This window comes from Ptychodera flava, chromosome 20 (assembly GCF_041260155.1).
Source record: "Ptychodera flava strain L36383 chromosome 20, AS_Pfla_20210202, whole genome shotgun sequence".
Classification (NCBI taxonomy): domain Eukaryota; kingdom Metazoa; phylum Hemichordata; class Enteropneusta; family Ptychoderidae; genus Ptychodera; species Ptychodera flava.
This window is the reverse complement of record NC_091947.1, coordinates 35,336,961-35,361,228: the sequence shown is the minus strand read 5'-3', so window position 1 is coordinate 35,361,228 and position 24,268 is coordinate 35,336,961. Positions and strand designations below refer to the sequence as shown.

Sequence of the window (24,268 nt, the reverse complement as noted above, 5' to 3'; positions counted from 1 at the left end):
CATAATATTCGATGAGTAATTCATTCTCTATATAATTTGTTTTATGTTCAACCGCACTACCTACGGGAGGGGGTTAACCGGAAATAGATATAAAACAAAAAATACATAAAAATGTACCCCCCTCCCGTAAGTTTGGTCTTGTTAAAGGAAAGTTCGCACTACTGGACTTGTTTTGACTGTCGGAGAGCTCAAAATGTTTTCAATATATAACTATGCAAGCCGAACATTAGGGGGCAAGTTAACATAATGTCCTGCTTTTCACTAAACTGCATGCTAGGAAATCACGTGACAGTAAAAAACGGCCACTCCCGGCGAAAGTGGTTGTCATAAAATGATGCAATCTTGGAGTTTAAATTGATGGAACTTTGGTCCAATTATCCTGCGCTATATGATAAAATAACTCGTATGGAATTTAGTTTCCAGGTAGATATAACTATGCTGTCGGCATCATAAAACATGCTCGTTACCGAACGAGTCATATTTCTGTATGCAAATGAGCAGTACCCAAATAGATGGCAGGCAAAATAGGTGGGGTTTTGATGGACTTCGATTTTTACATGTTTTTTTTTTTAATTCCACCCGACTTTCCGAAGTGCGTTGTCTGTTTTGTCAGCGTTTTTAAAGTCTGGAGGCATAGAGCAGGATAATTGGACCAAAGTTCCACTGAATACGCGGGTACGAGATAGTGGAATTGCTTTCTTAAGCAAACACGTTGGATATTTTGCTCAACTGACCAAAAGGAAGAAATCTTATGGAAAATCGCCCTCACTGGAGAGTAAATTGGCTGAACAAAATGCCTCGAATGAAACTTTGCTCAGATATAATTTCTCTGATGTGCGGCATGCTATGTTCGAATAAGAAATTTAAAAGTCAATGCATCAGATCGGAGAATCCACATCTCGTTTTTTTGAGGCATCGCAACCTACACCCTACAGCAACAGTAATAGAGTTCCTTTGATATTCAGCCGTAGTGAAAGGCCCTACTTTAATATCAGTTTTAAATGTATTTCATAGAAATGATTTACAAAGTGTTGAAGAGCATTTCACATAGTCACTTGTGCGAGAGATGTATTGAGGAGGACGCTTTTCACTTGGCTGCGGACAATGAAGAGCGAACAAATGGGTGCAAGTTGGTTGACCTTGCTCTGAGGATACAAGAGCAACTCACAATTTACATATGAAAGGGTCTTGTCTGAGGTGACTACTAAGGTGAAAACTTGAAAGAGGTAATCATTTCGGGTATAGACAAGCCCTAAGCAAACAACAGGCCTTCAGTATTACGGTACCTCCACCGTAGAAACAGATTACTGGGTAAGTTCATGACTGTTCTTTTGCAAGTTTTTTTATCTAAGAAGTTTAGGTAGCTGCAGACGTTAGACTTGTTTCAAGTCCGTGGACGTAAAAATATCGAAAAAAGAGTGAAGTTATTGGTAGGCTGTTGCGTAGATCGTTGGGTGAATGCGTAGGCCTGGCCTGCCAGTAGGCCTAACTGCTGCCCAGAAAAGCGAAGCAACTAGGAAGCAGTCTATGGTCGGCATCATAATAACACCGTCACAGAGTAAGCTTACCTAAACTTTCTCGCATATCAAACAGAACGTATTTTAATAGGTCAAATGTGACGGGAGGGTTTAGCATTGGGGGTCCAGACACTTCGCACCAAAACCAGTTCGCCCCACACAACTTCGTCCCAAAACCATTTCGTACCAAAACCACCTCGTCCCAAGTACTACTTCGCCCAACCCCACTTCGCCCCAAGTACCACATCGTACTAAAACCACTTCGCCCAAAGTATAGTACCGTCAACTCGTCCTGAAACAACGATGTTACGACGTATCACAAGGTTGTTTTTACCTGCAACTTGGAAGCATTAATGTGTTAGGACATTTTGGCTATCACGAACCATTTATTGTTGCATGAAACCATAAACGATAGAATAAGAAAATAGAAACACGCAAATGCTACAACTCAGGTGCCTTGCGCGGAATTGCACGATGTCAATTTCGCGAAATGCGTACACTTTCAAGATTTCAGTCCCAGGATGACAGAAAGGTGGTTATTTTCAGCTTTAGCAGTTAGCGATAAGTTTCGGGCAAAGTGGTTTGGGGACATGACTTTTGGGGCGAAGTGGTTTTGGTACGAGGTTGTTTTGGTGCGAAGTGGTTTTGGTGCGAAATGGTATGGGACGAGATGGTATGGTGCGAAGTGGTTTTGGTGCGAAGTGTCTGGGACCCTAGCTAGCATTGGAGCACTAAACATGGCCGAAAGCTGACAAACAATCTTGCTGCGGATCCGTAGCCCTGCCACTCCCTGATTGTAAACAGTCATGGGAGAGGCAGTGCTACGCATTCACAGCAAAACAATCTTGATTACGGACACTCTGATCGTGTGTCACTTTGTACATGTTAAACTACATTTTTAAACGATATGTATTTCATTAAGTACGTATACACCAGCACCTTCATATGCGCATTTTACTCATTTCGATACAATGAGGTCGAACTCTTTTGTACAGGAGGATCGGAAGACATACTTTCACCTTTAATGATAGCTCTTTCTTCTGTTGAACAAAGCAAATATTGTTGCCCGTGGCGCTCGAGGTCCAGCGCAGTAGTGTCCCTCTCTGGAGTGTGCTTTGAACCAAACAGGGTACACGAACATTTGAAATATTACAACGAATGGATGCCAGCATTCTTTCACGAGTCATTTCCCCCATTAAGAAACTCTGTCGGAGCATTCTGTAACATTTTGAAGCATTTATTTGCCTCCAGAAAATAAGAGGGGAAGTCAGGCGACGCGAAAATTTGTCGTGACCAACATTATGCCCTGATTTTTTAAGACTTTTTTCAAATTATCATGACAGATACTGACACCGCCTTGCACCAGAAAGAAAATACTTTTCATTTTAGACAATTTATCGGCTACGTACATTCAGCTACCGTCTCTTGAGTGTATGACAGAATTTGAAGTGTGCTCGTAGTTTGGTGGCGATTTTACACCTGGGAGACTCAACGGTACTTTTGACTTAAAATTATAACCAACAACAGCCTTTCCCTTTCTAATATAAATGGTGATTTGATTAGAAGAAATTTAAATAGGTCTGCATTTCACAAGGTGAAAATTAGCTGTCTTCATATCATATCACTTGATCGGCTTTTTATATAATTTTTCTCTTGTTGATGTCAAGGTAGCCAATCTTACCCTCATCTTGTAGTGTCTTGTCACAACTTGTTAGGCAGGTCAAGTTCATTATCCAAAACACACATTGGTTATTTCAGTTTCAGTAGTTAATACTCAGTATTTATTGCCTATCTACTGTTCGTCAAAAATGGATATCGTCAGTTACACAGGAAAAGAAGACTATCTCACCATTTTCCATGTTGAGATGTATCATGATTTTTGGGCTTTTGTTCGTAACAGGGCAAGGAATCAGGCAAATTTACACAACCTGACTAAACAGGATATCATCGTTGACACCCTTCTTTTAAATAGAAAAGCCGTACTAATACTACGTTCAGACAGGAAAAAATTGAAACGTTTTTGTGACACTATTTGTGATTTGCAAACACAGGGATTAATAGTTTGAGTCCGCTTGTGTCCACACGCGCAAAATTAAATCTTTGTTTTGGTGTTTAACCCGGCTTCATACGCCCTCTCAAATTCAAAAGATATGACAAAGCATACCGCATTGTAACAAGATTGCTGACATGAACGATGTCCTGTCGCTCCGCCTGTTGCTGTCAACAACTTCTTTGTACTTACCTTTCAGTGCCTTCATCTTGCGGTGGCGCTGATCAGCTATCTGTTAAAACCTTTTGCAGAGCCCTTTTGGCATTTTTTTGTAAACGAGGCTGTCTCTACTCCGTTCAGTATTCTCTGTGTACTTTCGTCCACCAAGACTGAGATAAGCAGACTGATGTCATCGTCAGATCAATTATTGCCACGAGACATAGTGCTCTATTCATTCCAGTGTTCTCCCCAGGATCAAGCAAAAGCGTAGCGGCTAATTTGCATAATCATTTGCATATCATTAATTTATATTTGCATATGGATATAAGCTTGCACATGCACCCACGCATTCATGTACACTCACAACAAAATGCAAATTGGTAACACACAAGTATGCAATTTGAACATCATGGAATCTCTTTATTACACTTAAATAAATCATCACAGTATTTATTGCAATTAAAATAGAAGATTCAAACAGTAACAGCAAGTTCAGATTGAAAGCAAGAAATGGTTCGTCTGATTGGAGTTTCATTAATACATATATATTGCTAATAAAATTGTCAAAAATTGCCAACAAAGAGGAAAATTCATAAGTTTAAGCTTTACACAATTCAAATGTAATTGAGTTTTATATCATTTTTGAACGACAAACGCCGCGAATAATGTTTCATCACAGGGATCAATTTCAACCCGCGCCCCCCCCTGTAACTACCACTGCCACTGAACATCGTCGTTCGATTCTTGATTTTAAAAATAACACCAAGATGATCACAAGACATGAACTAAGTACGACTAGAATCACTCGAAAATCAGGTGTAAAATCTTTCAGAGAACGTGTCAGAGTGGAACCACACGCGACGCCAGGATCGATGTCAACACGTTATAAACACGTCGGCCAACATGGCCGCCGCCATATTGGAATTTATGCAATGTGAACTCGATCGCGATCGTGATCGTACTCGGACAAAAAAAAAAAGATCATAGTTGTAAAATCATAATCAACCTAACTAGTCAACTGCTTCTTTTGTTTCTTTTGCGGTCCATTTCGTTGATCAAGGCATGGGAATGTGATCAAAGCCCCCGGTAGTGCTACACCGCCTAACTCTGTGAGTACTTGTCCTCGATGTATACCGACTAAAGGTCTTTGTTGGTCGTAATAGTCATTGTAGAATGAAAACCTGTGAACAACCAGCCGATTCTTCCATTGTTTTAACGTTCCTCTCAACACTTACGGACAAGTTATCGGACGCATACCATACTTCACACCTTCCACTCTTTCACGAGGTTGAAAGTTGCAGTGAGCGCTAATGTGTAGACAATGCATGCAACAGCTGGTAGCTACGCAGAGCGCTAGCGTGTGAACTAAAGGATGGCGGGAATATTTTAAAGCGTAGCGGGGAGAATCAAAGCGTAGCGGGGAGAGGCGAAAGCGTAGCGGGACCGCTACGCTAAAATGGCCTGGGGAGAACACTGCATTCGATAGCCATGACGAAAGGAAATTGAATTGAATGTTGGTTGTTGTTTGTTAAATGTTACAAATACCTGTCGAGTGAGGGCGTTTAAGACGGCTCCGAAGCCGTTCAGTCCGTCCACACAGCGAGTTGCGGATAGAGTTAATCCCTCCACCGGCTCAGGTCTGGTCAGCTAAACCGTCTCAAATTTGAAAAGTTTCAGAACCACTTGGTAGCGTCCACACGAAACTGTTTAAGGCATTATTGGACCAGAGCAGTTTCAGAGGCGTTTTAATTACCCGTGTATGAACGGCACAATTTCGCTTGGTCACGTAGAATGCAAACACACTCCTAGTATAGTCTGGCAGCCAGTGGGGTAAACCTTGCTTTGTGGTCTTAAGTTTTTTTCTTGGTGGATTTCGTTTGTCAAGACCACCACAAAAAAGAATTTAATTACTGGCCCTCTGTCAGCATTGAGCAATTTGAGAAAATTAGCATAATCAAAATGGCCGCCAGCTTATTGCACTTTGTATGAGAAAGAAGACTCAAATGGCTTTATACATATTGTAACTTTGTTTTTCTCGTTTAATCACCAAGCAGTTGCTGACGGAAAACTGGAACATAGATATTGACATATCATTTGAATGACATGCTAATTTGCATAATTTCAAGATGGCGGCTAGCTGTAAACATGTCCGGCAGCCAGCAGCCAGTGGGGTAAACCTTGCTTTGTGGTCTTAAGTTTTTTTCTTGGTTGCTTTCGTTTGCCAAGACCACCACAAAAAGAAGTATAACTACTGGCCCTCTGTCAGCATTGAGCAATTTGAGAAAATTAGCATAATCAAAATGGCCGTCAGCTTATTGCACTTTGTATGAGAAAGAAGACTCAAATTGCTTTATACATACTGTAACTTTGTTTTTCTCATTTGATCACCAAGCAGTTGCTAAGGGCAAACTGGAACATAAATGTTGGCATATATTATTTGAATGACATGCTAATTTGCATAATTTCAAGATTGCGGCCAGCTGTAAACAATTCTTTGTTAAGCGTAACTCTACATTATTATCATTTACTGTACTTTGTGCAGTTATTTTAACACAGTAGCTATTACATCAGTTTTAATAGTTGAACGTACATAAACTTCTTTTTCTGTTGCAAATTTAATGTTGATAATCAGACATATAAGCAACCGACTAGTTTAGCCTTCGTCCATTGTCGACTACTTGTCTGTTTACTTGTAAAAAATATAAACTGATGCGGACAGTGTTCTGGTAATTGTGTTTCACTCTCCCAGGAGCCTCTGTTATGTTTCTAAGTAAGTTGGTGATCTTTATGCCTTGGCTAAAACCAACCTGAGTTGTGATTTTCTAACCGAAACAATGATTAAGTAAGGTGGGAACTTTTTCCTAGCATGACTATCAATGCATTTCATGTACATTGAAGAAAAAAACGTTGTGATTTACACTATTTTCGAGGAAGATATGGAATCTTCTGACGTCACATTGAATCCATGATTAGCCACACTTTGTGTATCAGTAAAAGGCTATGGGTTTGGAGTACAATAACTTATAGAAGATATTTCCAAAGTTACTCGGGTTCTCTAAAGGTAAAAAGGGGAAGGCGGCTCAACACACCATACTATATTTGAGGATGTTCAATTTTTTCGTATATGTGTATTTTGGGGGGGGGGGGGTTAATTTATTTTTGGATGTACTATGACGATTCGTCGTTCGGTCTGTGGTGTCAAAAATCATTTGTGATCCATTTTAACGTGCATTTCGAAACTCTTAAATGTGAGTTCTTCTTCAGTCTCTTAATATTGTTATCCTTATTTTGTTCGTGTATGACCTCTAGAATTACATTTGTTCATTTAGTAACGAAACTATTACTGATATATTTGGATCTGAATCCCATCCAGTGTGAGATTGTATATTTGTATTGTCTGTGTATGGCCTGTTTTCCTTTGGATGTTGTTGAACTCTCTTGTTCTTTACTTATTTGTTTATTTTTTGTTTTTTTTTTTTTTTTTTTTTTTTTTCGTGATCCTTTGCGTTGATTTTGGCTCTTACTACAAGTAATTCATCTTTTAAGTTTTGTTTCTCTTGTATGCTATTATTGGTTTTTCATGGAACAAAAGCTGAAGACGTTCATCGCTTTCAATTATTTTCGATTTCATTGTTAGTGCTATTATATCGTTTGTTCTAATTTGTGGACTGTTTTTGGTTGCGTATATACCGCTATATTAGTTTTGTTATTATTGATTTTCCCTAGTTTGAGGTACGATTCGCACTTGTGTGCCCAACTTCCTTTTTCTGATTGTGCGATTAATGTGGTCTTATAACCTTGTTTTTGTTTTGTTTTTGTTTTTTGTTGAAAATTCAACTTTCTTGTCAAAGTCTTGGTTATTATTATATGTTGTTACACGGGCATATCTCAGCAATTTACCTTAATTAAACCAGTAAAAATACCTATTTGGGTCACACGAGTTTCTGGCTAGATATTGAAATGGTCAGTTATTTTGGTGTGAGTTTTTGTGTCGAGAATTCTCCCTTTATTGTATCGTTGACTTTGTAAATCATTAATGACACTTTGAGGAGAATACTCTATTGTAAATTTGAAAGTTCAGTGTAACTTCTTGATGTTAGCCATATATTTACATTCAGCTCAGTTTCTGTTCCCGTATAGATCATAAAAACATCATATCTGAATCATTTCCAAAAGCAAAGTCTGCTTCTGTGTAGTTTAATGACCTCAGTTTCAAGGTTGTAGAATGTTGTATCAGCGATTTCCGGCGAAACTGGTGAACCCAGGCTACAGCCACAAATCTGTTGATAGACGTTTCTGTTAAATTCAACCGTGTTATGTTGCAGAAATATTGTTAGTCATTCTTTTGTGGAACGCTTCGATCTTTTCTTTATATTTTACAGCTGTAATTAATAGTTGATACTGAATCAAGTGCGTTTGTGACAGCTTGCTTCAGTTTGTGGAGTATTAGTGTACATCGAGATTATATCCAGAGTGACTAGTAATGCATTATGTTGTATTGTTATCTTGCTTAGTTTGTTGGTAAAGTCCGATGCGTCTTTAATGTACATTGGCTGGTTTTGTACAATCAGTTTTAAGAAAAAGTCTATCTTATGTATTCTGATATTTTGTGTGTTGGGCTAGAGCAGCCATAAATAATTTGGACCGTGACGACAAATGAATTTTGCTGATGCTGGTGACTTTTTTGAATTTTTAGAGTGGATACTGCGTTGGTATGTATATTATGTGTATTCAAGGGATCATGATATTTGAACGTATCATTTGTCTATTTGTTTATTTTAGTACATGTCCGTGTAGTTTTCTGGTTGTGTTGTCGCTGTCATTTACATGCACTTTTGTATCGTAATCTCTTTTGGCTTAAAAGTCTGTGACTTTCTTCAATGTAATCTGTTTAATTTGACATTGCTATTCCATTTCCCCTGTCTTTATCGAATGGTTTTATGGTAATGTTATGGGTCAATTTGATAGTGTTTTAATGGCATTTTTTCTGCCTATATTATGTTAGATTTGGTTGTATTGAAATGAATTTCGGAATTTTCCAGGGATAAATTTTAAGCCTCTATTCAATGTTATTTCAGGAGTTAACACAATTGGAACTAATTTGGGATAATTGGATGGTGACGTAATGTCGATTTAATCTTCAAATGTAATCTAATCTGCTTTTCTTTTATATTACACTCTTGTTTTTATGAGTAATTTGCGATACTACAACATTCAGCTATATGGCACCGAACATGTACACTTTTCAGAAATTCGCAAAATATGAAAATCCAATTATCCCAAATTAGTTCCAATCGTGCTGTTTATATTCCGAGAGATATTTTAATACATTTAGTGTTCTTAGGGATTTGTATTTGGTACGCCTGTTTGCGTCTTATTTTTTGTTTGTTTCTTTTATTAATTCTTTTCTTTTGCTTCCATTATCAGAGAAGATTTCCTCAATCTGTTAAATTTTCTCTGTGTGTATTTTGAATATGATGGCGGCCTGGCCATCGTATTTCAATGATAGTTCTTTGGCTGAAAAATTTGGTGGCCCTGAAAAAGAACCCTTTGGTTTGGTTTGGGGAAGTAGTTTTTTGTACGTAACAACTTATATTTTTAGTTTATGTGTAAGTTGTTATTTGACTTCTTCTTCGAAACGTCCGAGGAGCTTCTTTGCTTGTTGTATTTGGTCTCTTTCTGTTAGAGATTGTATTCCTTGTAAGACTGTCATGGTATTTTCGTTTGCCAGTTATTGGACCGGTTATATTTGTGTTCGGGCACGTGCATAATGTTGAGAGAGCTGTATGAAACACGGAGCCTACTTTTACCTCGTTGTAGACTTTTTGTTTCGCCATAGTGTCCCAACACTGTGTCCAAAATTATAGAAGACGAAAATATAAAACATATTACGAGTAACATAGGAAAACACTGAATATCCGCAAAAGTAGTATGGTGTGTGGAGCTGCCTTCCCCTTTTCCGCACCAATTCATTTAGCATTCATTGTAGCATTGTTTATAATCTACTTTGCTACAGTTCAAGCTTTCCTATAAAATTTGGTTTATGTGTTAATTTATGCAAATGAGTATTTCAAAATGAGTATTTAAATTTATTCATCTATGATTACTAACCTTTTTTTAGTTGAAGCACTAATAGAAATGTGCTTTTACTGGCAGACTTTAACAATATAAAGCCTACTTCTACTGCTTCCAATGGTAATTTGTGATAATTTTGTGTTAATTTATGCAAATTAATATTTAAATTTATTCATCTATGATTACTAACCTTTTTTAGTCGAAGCACTAATAGAAATGTGCTTTTACTGGCAGACTTTAACAATATAAACCTACTTCTACTGCTTCCAATGGTAATTTGTGATAATTTTGTGTTAATTTATGCAAATTAGTATTTAAATTTATTCATCTATGATTACTAACCTTTTTTTAGTTCAAGCACTAATACAAATGTGCTTTTACTTGCAGACTTGAACAATATAAGCCTACTTCTACTGCTTCCAATGGTAATTTGTGATAATTTGGCGGCCATTTTGTTTATGCTAATTATCTAAAATTGCTCAATACTGACAGAGATCCAGTAACTATTTTTTTCACTTTGGTTATCTTGACTAGCAAAATCCGGTTAAAAAAAAACTTAAGACCCTAACACAAGGTTCAGGACAAAAAGTGGATTTGGCTGCCGGACTCCTAGTAGAGTATGCCCTTGAAAAATATGACAAACAATCACACTGGCCTTCACGTTAGTTTCGTTATTGATTCTTTATTTTTACCTTTTCTGCCGTTTAATCCTCCGATAGGTTAGCGAATGGCAGAGCGAAGTGAAACTTATTCAGTCGGTGACAATTCAGTCAATTTTCACAGCGACAAGGAGAGGATGGTCACCGGTGGTTCTTCAGGCAGTTCCCCGAGGGCGCTACTGGTGGCATTGGTTGTCGTCGCTATTATTGCGGTGGTGGCTCTTGTTGTGGCAGCCATGAGTTTTACTCGACAACCTAAGATGGACATTAATGTTACCAATAGTGATGCAGGTCGACAAACTGAACGTAAGTTAGCATTTGCTTTCATTTCATCATCCGATTGATTAATAATTACTTAGAGGCTGAACAATTTAGTGTTTTAGATGATGTTGTTCAGGAATAGAATCGCTATTTGAAAACTATGGCAAAATATGCACGTATTATCCGAATATATCGTTTGCTAACATGGCAATTTTGTAACTAACGATAGCTCATAGTGATTTACATATTAAACGGAATTATTGACCAATTATGTACCGGAACGAAATGTTATCACATTCGACGTATACCCTATGTAATGTGATGTACTTTTACTCCAGACGAATATTAACTCGTTAATATCTACGATATCTACTTGTTGTTCAGCACGCAGTGCGTCAGAATTTGGTATTCTTCGACACAGGTTGGACATTCCACTATCAGCTCTTGGAAAGATTTACACAAATCGTGATTCCTGACAATGAATGGCAATACATGCATGTCCGAGTACATTTTTTCTCTGGCTGAGATAGCACAAACTACCTCAAAAGTGATAGTTACCAAAAATTTCATATGCAACGTGTTGTGTACACGATCGACTCAAAAAGCGTCGACGATGAAAGTCTTTCTTAATGGTTCTATGTTTGTCAGGTCTATTTCAGCACATAACAATTACCATTTCTGAGGTTTTTAGCCAGAATATATGACAACTTATACCCGAGTTTAAAAGCACTGGTTCACTTTCTCCATGCGTCTGTAAGCAAGGGGTAGTACAAAATGTGTTACTGACATGTCACATGCAGAGCTAGGCTTTCCGTAGGACCTGGGACTATTGCTATAGTCTGCAGGTAATCCACAAAATTTTGTTCAAAAGCTTTGGATGATCCTTTGGCATACTTTGAAAACCTCGGATTACGTATGTATTTGGTGAGATGCAGAGACTAGATTAAAGACTTGCCGGTTAGGACACACGTACATCTGTTAAAGCACCATGTACAAAATACATAACGTAACGTTTGTCCTATCTCAGTATCATTTCACATGTGATAAACCCCATTCCTTAGTCAGTGATTAATTTCTTCTCCGTGATGCTCCGCTAAAAACAACCCTCTCGTCTGTCTCACCAGTCACAATTATTAACATTTTGGTCTTTACTTACTATTCCTTTCCTATGTATGCCAGGAACTATTACTTCATGATTTGTCTGAGGAAAAAAAACATAATTATGACATTTACTTCACAGCGACTTCGCAACAAGCACCGAGCGACACCGAACGTATCTGGACTTTCGCCATTGGACATGATGGAACAAGTCTTGAATACATGTAAGTATAGTGGAGTGTGCAAGGAATCAGTCAAACATAAAATGGAAATTCAAGAATAACGACACTACAATGCAACATTCAAGTACCGTCTACAATGTTAACGTAATCTTTCTGAAATTACTAGACTAAGTTGACTTTAAAACTTATGACGATATGCTGTTATTACTTATTAATAGAGAAATTGAGAGATGGCTATTTATACATTTCATCTTGTGTAACTTTGACTGCACATTGCACAAGGTCCTTTAAAAATACTACGAAAGCGATTCATCTCGAGCCTTTCAATTCGTTGAGTCTCTTGCACGTAAGATACAGTAAATGTAAGCGAAGTCATTTTCCGAACTAAAGTCTGTGACAGCTGAAACGAATATCTGTATTTTCCAGCAAGACATGCATTGTATTATAAAAATATGCACCAAGGATGTGCTGCTGCATGATTTGACAAATGTATGTATATCATATCTACGATATCATTCATATAAAATGGCATTTGGCGAAGAATCGCGATTTTCATAGCCACTGCAACTCTTTTTCTTATTGTTTGATCTGTTTATGCAAGTTCATTTCGTTCTTTGAGCTTTGAGTTTGTGTGGTTTTTTTTTATTTTCAGACATGATGATGGCGGGCTTCGTGGATTTCACGTTGACGTAGTGAATGCAGGTAACCCGTTGTTTACAGTATTTTACGGCGCGCACAGCTGGAAAATTTAAAAATGAATTTACAAATTTATCATAGTCGTTTTATTTGTCACTACAATCTTATATAAAGCAAAACTATTAATATTATCGATTATTGAAAATGAGAGTATAACTAACAAGAAATTCCAACCTATTACAGTCTGCGAAATGGCGAACAAAGATTGTCGTCTTATCTTCGACGTGTACCAGCGTTGTTGGGAATCTCAATCAGGACATTGGCCGCGTGCAGGTCAAGGACTTATGGATAGATGGTACGATGCCTGCACAGGTTAGTCTGCGAAGTTTTTGAATTTCAAACTTTAATATCCCCTTTGATGCTTCAAGTTCGAAATAAGATGAATTGCCGATCGTTCTAAATCCTTACTGTGCATTTATTTCTTGATCTCGAATAACATCGATACTAAAATATAAATACAAGTCAACATCCTTGACTGCTTCGACATTAAAGCAGAAATCATTTGTCAATCTATTTAGCTAATATATTTATTAAGTTTGCAAAGCAAATGGCAATCCCGAAAGACTCACAGCAGATCTGTTACTTGTTGCCCATGGGGCATTGTAGGTTGGTTTGCAACATACGAACGACTCCGTACTGTGGCTTTCACTGACCCCTTCAGGGAAACATTCAAGGCAGCTTTCTACGTAAAAAGCGGAAATCCCAGAAACTTCGACTGGACAAATATCTACAACAAGACAATAGCAATCTTTGACGGTTGGGCGTCAGATGAATACTGTATCAAAAGAAACTCTGATAAAATACAGGTAGGGTCTCTAAGCTTTGATCCAAGACGATTTAGACCGATCAGTTAATTCTAATAGTGACGGTGCAGGTGCGATAAAGCCAGGAGTCGGACAAGTCGTGTCATTTGTACCAGGTATCATCCCTTCTTTTCCTGGTTTTTTTATTACTCTCACACTTTCCCTTTCTCAAAAGTCGTTTAGTAAAGATTCAAAGTTTTCCATCCTGTTAAAATATTTTCACAATCAGTGAAGACTGCCATCGCTTCCTATCATAGAAAGCTGCTATCATCTCCATCACAGCTCTTCGAGTGATCACCATATCTCGGTTTTATTTTGATCAAGTCATTGACAATGACATAGTCCCCACTTGTAGGAGTATTAGTCTTGATTGGGCAGGGAAATGTGGTCATTAAGAAGTATCACTTGAGTGTATATGTTGAGATCTATGGGCACATAGGTCTATGTCGTTGTTCCAAATTTGAAACACATGAGGCATGTCTAAGTTATGGTTCTAAATCGGGAAAAAAGATCAGACCTCTAGCAGTATTGGCCAGCCAAGAAATACATATGCGCACAATAAATGAGGTACAAGATGTGACATCTTAAGGTCTAATATCCTATCAAAATTGAAGGGTATAGAACTTGTGGTTATTGAGTTATGCATATATATGTATAATCAAGGTCAAAGGTCATCGAGGTCGCGTGACATTTTGAAAAAAAAATTGTATTGCTAATTAATCCCTATATGCCAAAAATCAGACCTCTAGCTCTATTCGCTTGCCCAGAATTAGATATGTGCATAATTAATGAGGTAAAGCGTGTGTTGTCACAAGGTCTCCCATCCTACTAAATATAAAGGACATAGCACTTGTGGTTACTTATTTATTGACATAAACGTATATTTGAGGTAAAAGGTCATCGAGGTCACATGACATTTTGTCAAAAAAATTCTATCCTATAGTTATCCCTATATACCGAAAATCAGACATCCAGCTCTATTGGCTTGTTCAGAATTAGATATGCGCATAATTAATGAGGTACAGTATGTGGCGTCATAAGGTCTCCCATCATACCAAATATGAAGGGTGTAGCACTTGTGGTTACTGAGTTATGGACAAATATGTATATTTGAGGTCAAAGGTCACCGAGGTCACGTGACATTTTGTCAAAATGTCTGAGATATCTGCGTGGACGGATGGACTCACTGATGGACGGACGGACGGACGGACGGATGGACATGACCCAATCTATAAGCCCCCTGGACTTCATCCGTGGGGACTAAAAACTGAGTCACTGCATCCTTTTTGCAATAATAATAATATAATAATAATATTTTTATTGCTTGCTTGTAAATATAGGATTTACATCACATTTGTGGCAATAAAAGTGTGATACAAAATAAGTTCAAATTTTCTTCAATAAAGATAAAGTATTACAGTATAATAATATTAGCTAATAATAAATATAACTAGGTATTTCTTTGTTTATATAAAGTAAAAATATAATATGCAAGTTGTTTATTAAAAGATAACTCTTGTTTCGTTAGTAGAGAAATAAGCTGATTTTCAGTATTGTCGTTTGGGAAATTGATTTTACTGAAAAAGTTCTTTCTTTGGACTTTGTATTTCTGACAGACTAATAAAAAGTGTGTTTCATCTTCAATACTGTTGGCGTTACACTGATTGCAGTATCTTTCAGTAATTGGGGTTTTTGGAACAGTGTGTCTCCCTCTTTCAATTGCTAGATCATGATTGCTAATGCGAAGTTTGGTGAGTAATTTTCTTTTCTCACCTTGTAACTGTGTTAAGTAGGGTTCTAATCTAAAATTATGTTTTATTTGGCATACATTCTTAGTTTACTATTTTCATCAGTGATCAAATTTTTCCAAAAGACTTCATAATTTTTTGTTAAATTTGTTTTCATTAATCCAGATATAACTTTGTGGTGTTTAAGTGATGGAGCTTTATCAAGGAGAAAGTCCATTCCATTGTCTTTAATTAAGCACTTAAACAGTTAAACCAGGATCTATTGTTAGTGTTGTTTACCATTTGCTCCAGAAAAGCTTCTTTAGCAAGATTACAATGTGGAAGTTGTACAATATGAAGCCAGTATTTAACAATATTAAGTTTGATCTCAAGTAGAAGTGGGAATTGTCCTAGTTCACCCCTCACAGCGGCATTACAAGCTTGACTATTACACTGTAAAATGTTCTTACAAAATTTGAGGTGAGTTTTTTTAATTGCTGACTTATCCCACTTCTTGTAATCCATGAAATCTTGTCCCCAAATCTCTGAGCCATACAGTAAAACAGGTTTAATGAAAACATTGAATAGATGTAGGGAAAATTTTATCTTTTTGTTGTGCAATAAAACCCTTTTTAAACTATACAAAGATTTTGCTGCTTTATCAGCCAAATTTGTAATTGTGTCACTAAAACTACCATTTGATTTAATTGTCAGTCCTAAGTATTTATAGCTCTTAACAGATTTGATGCATGTACTATGAGAAACTAAATTTTTATTTTTCTTTGGAGTCTATGAAGAACTGCCTTATACATGGAAGTCTATGGAGAACTGTCTTATACATTGGAGTCTATGGAGGTGTAAACTAAAAAGTAGTCTAACACGGCCAAATTTGATCGCATTGTGAAACAAATTGACGTGCATCTGTATGCGGTAGGGTACTATCCTTGTACCAAGTTTGAACGAAATCGCTCCAGGCGTCTCTGAGATATCTGCGTGAAGGGACGGACGGACGGACGCACGCACGCACGGACATGACCAAATCTATAAGTCCCCCCGGACGGTGTCCGTGGGGACTAATAACGAGTGAAACGTTAATTATTTCCCTTTAAAATTTCAGAATGCTGAACTGTCCGGCGAGCAAATGGTTCATCTTTTCAGTAAGGAATCTATCCTGGATGCCGTCAACAATGAAGAGGTAAGATTAAGAGAGCTACTTCAGAAACATGTAAACCAGAGAAGCCTTACCAGTACAGGTAAAGAAAACCCAATCTACTCTGGATTAAGTGAGCAGCCAGTTTTTTGAGATGATTTGTTATTGAATATTAAGGAGGACAGAGCAAGGAGAAAATCTGGATTTTACATACCCTTACGTTACCGTCGTAACAACTAAAATGTATATTTGAACTTTCGATTTCCTTTGTGCACATAGTTTCACTAGTTCGCGCGCGCGTGCGAGAGAGAGAGAGAGAGAGAGAGAGAGAGAGAGAGAGAGAGAGAGAGTGTGTGTGTGTGTGTGTATCACATTGATTGGGAGGAACGATACTCGAGGGAGGCCGATACTAGAGGGAAGGACTGTGATAGTGCCTTCCGTTTTGACGTTGTTTTTTTCCACATTGTAGGTAGATGCAGCATTTATAAATGTCAATATGTTCACCCAGAATGAAGTCGAGAAAGTGTCTGATGAATTTGATAACTGTATGAAGGCCGGTGGTTCCATGATGATGCGTAAAGATAACACTCTTGCTAGCTGGTGGAATCCAGCATTTGCACGATTGAAAGAAACTGGCCAGTACAGGAGAATATGTGAGTCGGTGGCCGATAACCATGGTAAGTCAAACACTATATCGAGGAGTCGACTGTCTGCTTAAACTGTTAGTACTGAAAATATTTAATGATTTTTTTTATTTTAACATATTATTATTAATTGCACAAATGTCACTCCTTACCGCTTTTTGAAAGTAAAACATCTGATTAGCTCAACAAGCTTCACGCAGATAATTATGTTCTTAAACCGCATAATAATAATAATAATAATAATTAAGTATTATATAGAAATAATAACGCGAATAATAATAGGTTCAATTTCCGTGAAAATTTCACCAATAGGGTATTTTGGGTCGAAAAGACCAAATATGATATCGATTTCACTGCCTCATGTTTCCATGGTAACCATTTTAGGGGTTGAAAATATCAATTTTTCTAATATCCCATGAAAAGTTACTTTGATTGATATGAAAATTACCTAGTGAGGGAATTCGGGTCAGGGAACACAAAAACCAGACTTATTTTAATGTTTCAAGTTGCCATGGTAACTATTTTGGCATTGAAAATGTTCCTTTTTCCCTTATTTCTATTAAAAATGTACTCGGACATAAATCCCGGTATTTTGGGAATAACCTCATTGTTATACACCTTTTTAAATCCAATTTTACCTCGAAAAAATCAAAATTAAAGCTTTTTTGGGGATGACCGTCCCGCACTGCACTGAGCGATCGCGAGCAAACTGAGAACGCGTTAAGCGCGTCCGCTAAGCGCACAGAACGAAATTTCAAACCCGCGCAGCGCAGTGTACGTGTGAGAAATTGTAGGCCGGCAGCATAATTTCACCCGAATTCACAGGCTTTTGATTCACCACTACTAACGTTGTGAAGTACCCAATGTTTAGAAGTATTTCCCTGCATTGACGTAATGGTGTTTTGAGGTCAAAGGTCAAATAGCGTCCAATAACACCAAAAGTTATTGTACTCCGCGGCAAAGTTATTGGACTCTGCGTCCTCTGATACCGAAATTTACTGTACGAAGAAAACTCCAAAGATTGCAGACGCAGGTGTATAATAATAAAGATAATGTATATTGGGGCCATTCTGGTCAAAATTATGTTTTCTGTTAATTTTAGTGTGTGTTAGAATTAATTTTACATAGACCAGAAATAATTTTTCAAGCATTTTTAATTTTGTTCCATGCAGTCATCTCAAATCAGTGCTATGTAGTATATTACTAACTTCGCATTCATCGAATTAAGTTTATGCCTTCAAATTAATTTTATGTGATAAAATTAATTCTACTAGTATGTCAAATTAATTTTGTGAACCCAATTCCCCTTAGCACCCAAGATTCACTGGTACTTATTTATTTTATGGATTGACAATTTATAATTTCTTTGTCTCATTCCAGGAAGAATAATGAAGACAAATTATTTCTGATTGTTTAACTATAGTAAAATTATGACCATGTAGTGGTGCATTATTTTAGTGTGACCTGGCGTGACCCCATAAACTCTATGACTAGCTAGATCCCTTTCCATGGTTGCAACGTCTTAATTTGAACATGGTGCCTGTATACCTTTAAACACTTTTTAAAAACCCAGCAGGCCAAGACAAGGGGGGAATATTACAAGATATCACGTTTAATACTTCCCTACTTGACATAGTATAGGGCTCTCATTTGTGCGAACGTCGTAGGAAACACTTATTGCAACAATTTACCCTAAATATAAAGAATCGGCTGTTAATTAAACTGCGGTTGCTAACCAACCGGAGGTAAACAGTGAGACTAAACGTGCCCAGAAATACTAGCGCGATAGACTAATCGTTTTGGCGCGTGCCAACTCAAAATTATAGAAAACCGCAAAGACTAGTCGCTTTGGCGTGTGCCGGCTAATCGGCTAACAAAAAACAGGAAACCGCAAAACCGCAAAAAGTAATAAAGAAATGTAAATAGCTATAGAATAGTTTCTATAAAAATCTCTACGTATGTATATCAACCTGGGGAATAAGATTTTGACCTGTAGCACGATGCTCGATGGAATAGCCAGCATTATTGTGAATGGCGTTAGTCATATCAAACTACTGACGTGCTACAAAATAATTAATCTTTCCACCTTTCAGCTTGGTGAAAAACGCATTTATTGATTCGCCAAAGGCCTGTGGATTCGCTTATTTTTGCACAAGTTCTACATACACATAGGAAAAAGTTCGACTCACCCTCTGGATTGTTGAGCATACAACCGACTGTTTCAGTGAATCCGACATGGTGAGAGTTCTCGAATCAAAAACTGTACTGTAGCCGTGCTCGAATACAAATGTCTTCCCATTAAATTACGTCATTGTTATACAAGAGTCAGCATTCCAAAGTCTGTCACCCTGTTTTTTTTCAAAGTTTGGAGTAGAGGGCGGCATTTCCATCTGAATAATTGAACGACGTGAAACGCAAACATTTCCATCGCATATGTTCCGGCAGTGTGTACAGTAGAAATACTGTTTACGCTGCAGTTACGTAAGCCTATAAGCTTATACTCCACAAATTGGCCACAGGCGGCGTGAAGTTTCTGAAAGGATTTCCTAAACGTCCTACTTGGTACCTTAGACACTCACATGTGATATCCTGAAAAGTATTCTCTGCAGTAATTCCAGTTTCTGTTGACATTCCATCATTTTTAAAGCTAACGACACGATAGCACGAGACATTCTATTGTCACGCGCACGCACTCTCAATTGCGCATGCTCTGGGAATCGCGTCGCGCCTCTGAAGGGCGCGCGCGTGTTCCAACAGAGAAGAACGCGAATCGCAGGGTCTCTGCCAGAACGCAGGTAGGCTAACGTTGCTTGGATAGTCGTTGGAGGCGGGTGGCCGCAGGTCACCGTTTACTTGGAAAAAAAAGACCTAAGTAAACGGCGACCTGCGTTCGCCCGCCTCCAATGACTATCCAAGCAACGTTACGATAACCTGTGTGCCAGACTACACTGGTTAGATTTATATAATGAACTTTTAATAATACCCCTAATGTATTGGAAATATTCGTTCGGTGGTCGCAGCATAGCAATTTCACTGCAGAGAGAGAGAGAGAGAGAGAGAGAGAGAGAGAGAGACAGAGAGAGAGAGAGACAGACAGACAGACAGACAGACAGACAGACAGACAGTTAATTGAGAGAGAGAGAGAGAGAGAGAGAGAGAGAGAGAGAGAGAGAGACAGACAGACAGACAGACAGACAGACAGACAGTTAATTTATATTGGAAATCTTTTTCATAGGAGAGAGAGAGAGAGAGAGAGAGAGAGAGAGAGAGAGAGAGTTAATTTATATTGGAAATCTTTTTCATAGTCGTGACTTTTGATGGAAGAAAACTGCGCTGCACGTACATCAATGGGAAGTCACCCCTATTGACAAAATTAAAATATACAACACCTCTTTATCAGAATTCCCACACAGCCTCAATGAACTATTATTAGATTTCTATATAATACTTATAGCCCCTAAACTTGTAATAATAATAATAATAATAATAATAATAATAATTTATTCATTTATAAAGCGACTAAATCCACACAAATAGTGTGATCAGAGACGCTGGGTAAAATACAATCAATTTTAAAAAGGTTACAAGAATTAAAAACAAAACAAAAACAAAAAAATACAATGAATGAGATCAGTTAAAAGCAGAATTAAAAAGAAATGTTTTAAGACTTGATTTAAAACTTGTCAGGCTTGGGGAGCGACGAACCTCAATTGGAAGATTGTTCCATAAAAAGGGGGCGGCAATACTGAAGACACGGTCCCCATATTTCTTTGTGCGTGACCTGCTTTGACACAGTTTAAATTGGTCAGCGGACCTTAGGGACGGACCATTAGATCTTGGGAGGGGGGTGGTCAAAAACAGAAAAAAAAAATTTTCAGAGCAGAAAGTTAGGAAAAAAAAAATCTTCAAACTATTTTGCAAAATAAAAAAAAAATAAATAAGAAGACAAAGGCGTAAAAAAAAATCTGCAAAAGTCTTTAAATTTTGAATTTTTTTTGGATTTTACCGACAGTAAGCAACTTTCTGTATTTTAATACATCCTCCCGGCACATTTTTAATTTTAATTTATACATTTAGAGTGACTGTATCCTTATACTGGAAGTTGTGATTATCTTATCTTTTCAGGACTTTTGTATTCTGATCACTTGAAATACGCATAGTTTTCAATCGGATTCGAACCCAAACATACGGCATCAGCGCCTAGCTGAGAGGCCACAGACAGAACCACTCTGCTAAATCTCCACTCCCAAAAAAGAGTGGTTCAATAGCCGGCTAAGTTGTTACATTTTTCTGACTGAGACCGCTCAACACGTTGTAGAGTTCGTGAAGCACTCACGCACGCATGCTCACTATCATACATCGCACATACACACTTTATCGAAGCGAAGAAACGAATTTCATCGCTTTAACTGGGCGAACGATAACCTCGGGGACAATTCTGTCCACCAGCAGTGTTACCAACCCAGGGCAGAAAATACGGATAGTTTTCAATCGGATTCGAACCCACAACATACGGCATCAGTCGCCTAGCTAAGAGGCCACAGACAGAACCACTCGGCTAAATCTCCACTCCCAAAAAAAGAGTGTTCAATAGCCGGCTAAGTTGTTACATTTTTCTGACTGAGACCGCTCAACACGTCGTAGAGTTCGTGAATTATGAAATTATAGAGCCTGTTTTCTACTTGTTTCCTGCGTACAAACTAAGCAGGTACACTAGGTAAAACATTGAAACTATGGTATGGTTGTCAAGACAGAAAGTTGTATTTGCCTTTAAGATCAAGGTAAACAGATGCAGGCCACATCAGTTTCATTTTTTTCACAGCATTTTATTACAATGATGAATGCAAGAATGGATGAACAAGTAGAAACACGTCAATAATGATAAAACAACATATCAAGTCATTATGTATTATTTTGCTTTTAAAAAGGCATTTTCAATTCTTTTTTCTCAAAAAAAAAGCCTCAAATAACAACAGCAACACATGTTTTAACATTCAACAATACACTACGTAGAATGCCATCTATCCAACAATGCCCAACACAAAAACACATAAAAGGGTTGAACTTTGAAAGTTTCTCGATAGCAAATACTGAATAAATCTGCATGGTTAATCGTTTTTGTGTAGCAAATTTCAAAGAAATTGGACAAGCCCTTTCAGAGAATACAGATTTTTTGACCATGAATGGCATAAATTGCCAAAAAGACAAATATTGAAATTTCAACACATCTATACACATCCAATCAATTTGGACATGCTGCTACAGAGAAATAGATGTTTTGATCAAAAAAGGGCAACAATTGCTCTAAAAACACAAATATGCAAATTTCACTATATTATTTAGCTTATTTTAGCTTCTCAGCTTGTCAAAATCAATTGTAAATCATGAGATATGCATGATGTTTGGTGGGGTGAATGTAGGCATTTCACAACGCAGTAGAAAGGGAAGCCAGGAAACCAAAATAGTCAATTTTCAAAACTATACGAAGCTACTGAGGAGCAAGAAGACCATGTTTCAGAGGAAGATGTGTAATCCGAAAAAAATGCTCCCAAAGTGCCACCAAATAACACCATTTTAATCTCTATTTTTCAAAAGCTCCAACGGCAGGAGGGGGGCACCCCCTCCTGACCACCCCCCGCAAAAATACTCCCCAAGTGCCACCAAATACACCATTTTAATCTCTATTTTTCAAAAGCTCCAACAGCAGGAGGAGGACACCACCCTCCTGACCTCCCCCGGCAAAAATACTCCCCAAGTGCCACCAAATAACACCATTTTAATCTCTATTTTTCAAAAGCTCCAACGGCAGGAGGGGGACACCCCCTCCTGACCTCCCCCTGGCAAAAATACTCCCCAAGTGCCACCAAATAACACCATTTTAATCTCTATTTTTCAAAAGCTCCAACAGCAGCAGGGGGACACCCTCTCCTGACCACCCCCTGCAAAAATACTCCCCAAGTGCCACCAAATAACTCCATTTTAATCTCTATTTTTCAAAAGCTCCAACAGCAGCAGGGGGACACCCCTCTCCTGACCTCTTCCCAGTGACCGCTTGCGTGGCCGCTTGTGGTGCTTGGCACCACATGTTTGCCCTCTTTATCTTCAGACAGCGACGAACGAAAAAAAAATTATAAATTTGAAAATTTACTCTGAAAAAAAAATTTGCACAGCTAATCTCAATTGGAAAAAAAAATTTCAGAAATTTACAATAGTAAAAAAAAAATTTTCACAATTTCATTGTGACCACCCCCCCTCCCAAGGTCTAATGGTCCATCCCTTAGATTACGGGTTGGACGTACAAATTAACCATGCTAGAAAGATAAGTTGGACCGAGTGAATGGATACATTTATAGGTGAAGATAAGAATCTTAAAAACAATACGTCGAGACACAGGCAGCCAATGCAACTGAAACAAAATCGGGGTGATATGCTCAGTGACTATTGAGCGAGTTACAATTCTGGCAGCTACATTCTGGATACGTTGAAGGCGATCAATTGAATATTTCGGAAGACCATAAAGAAGCGAATTACATGAATCAATGCGTGATGTCACAAAAGCATGAATCAACTGTTCCGTGTCTGATCTAGAAAGATATTTGCAATGCGTCGTAAGTGAAAAATAGCTGAGCGGCAGATATTGTTGACATGAGGGTACATCGTAAGACCAGAATCCAGACTTTTTGCCTGACTTTGAGCAGGAATCAGGGTGTTACCGACCCGTATCCCCTGTATTCTATCATCCGAAGCATTACTGGAAGATGCAGATAAAGTTACAAATTCAGTTTTATCATCATTCAAACAAAGGAAGCATAAGTAGACTTGCGGTATAAACTCACAAAATTAACAAAGACTCGCAATGTACGTATCTAACAAAATAGAGAACACGGTTTTATCCGTTCTTGGTACGAGCAACCAGTATGTTACTGACTCTTTTCCTAATTCTGTTTTTTTTTCTCATATAGGTCATATGCCTGGATCAGTTGTGTGTCTTGATTAAACTACCACTTCATCAATTTGGAGAAGTTAACCAAAAAGTCACGATACACTTTATTTTGTTTATAAATTTCAAACTTTAACAGTCCTCAATCCCTTGTTTTCACAATAGTACTTGTTGACGTTGATTATTTTGTGATGCTAGTCCTCCTTTGGATGCTTAGTCTTGTTACAGTGCTGAAATAAAACTGATGAAAAACCTGGCCCCGGAAAGATGCCTAACAGAAATTTATTCTCAGTGTTATTTTGACATA

The 24,268-nt window shown here is 37.8% G+C and overlaps 1 protein-coding gene across 3 annotated transcripts; it reads left to right on the top strand.

Annotated features, from left to right (window-relative positions):
* Positions 1-1,193: 1,193 nt before the first annotated feature.
* On the top strand, positions 1,194-24,227 carry LOC139120809 (arginine-binding periplasmic protein-like). Of its 3 annotated transcripts, none has more exons than XM_070685375.1 (9): positions 1,194-1,311; positions 10,521-10,766; positions 11,962-12,043; positions 12,654-12,703; positions 12,881-13,009; positions 13,304-13,503; positions 16,345-16,422; positions 16,847-17,054; positions 23,984-24,227. In XM_070685375.1, exons 2-9 carry the CDS (start codon positions 10,529-10,531, stop codon positions 24,016-24,018), a joined length of 1,020 nt encoding a protein of 339 aa, XP_070541476.1. In that variant the 5' UTR covers positions 1,194-1,311; positions 10,521-10,528; the 3' UTR covers positions 24,019-24,227. The 3 variants fall into 3 exon arrangements, with proteins under 3 accessions (XP_070541476.1, XP_070541478.1, XP_070541477.1); XM_070685377.1 differs by having other exon boundaries at positions 1,218-1,311; positions 10,585-10,766; XM_070685376.1 differs by lacking the exon at positions 1,194-1,311 and adding an exon at positions 1,428-1,558.
* The last annotated feature ends 41 nt before the right edge of the window (positions 24,228-24,268 follow it).

Bases quoted from the DNA above. Each gene is read 5' to 3' on its own strand.
- LOC139120809 (XM_070685375.1), top strand. From the start codon at position 10,529: ATGGCAGAGCGAAGTGAAACTTATTCAGTCGGTGACAATTCAGTCAAT. The intron at 13,504-16,344 runs GTAGGGTCTCTA...TTAAAATTTCAG, and splicing joins GAAACTCTGATAAAATACAG to AATGCTGAACTGTCCGGCGA. The intron at 16,423-16,846 runs GTAAGATTAAGA...TCCACATTGTAG, and splicing joins ATGCCGTCAACAATGAAGAG to GTAGATGCAGCATTTATAAA.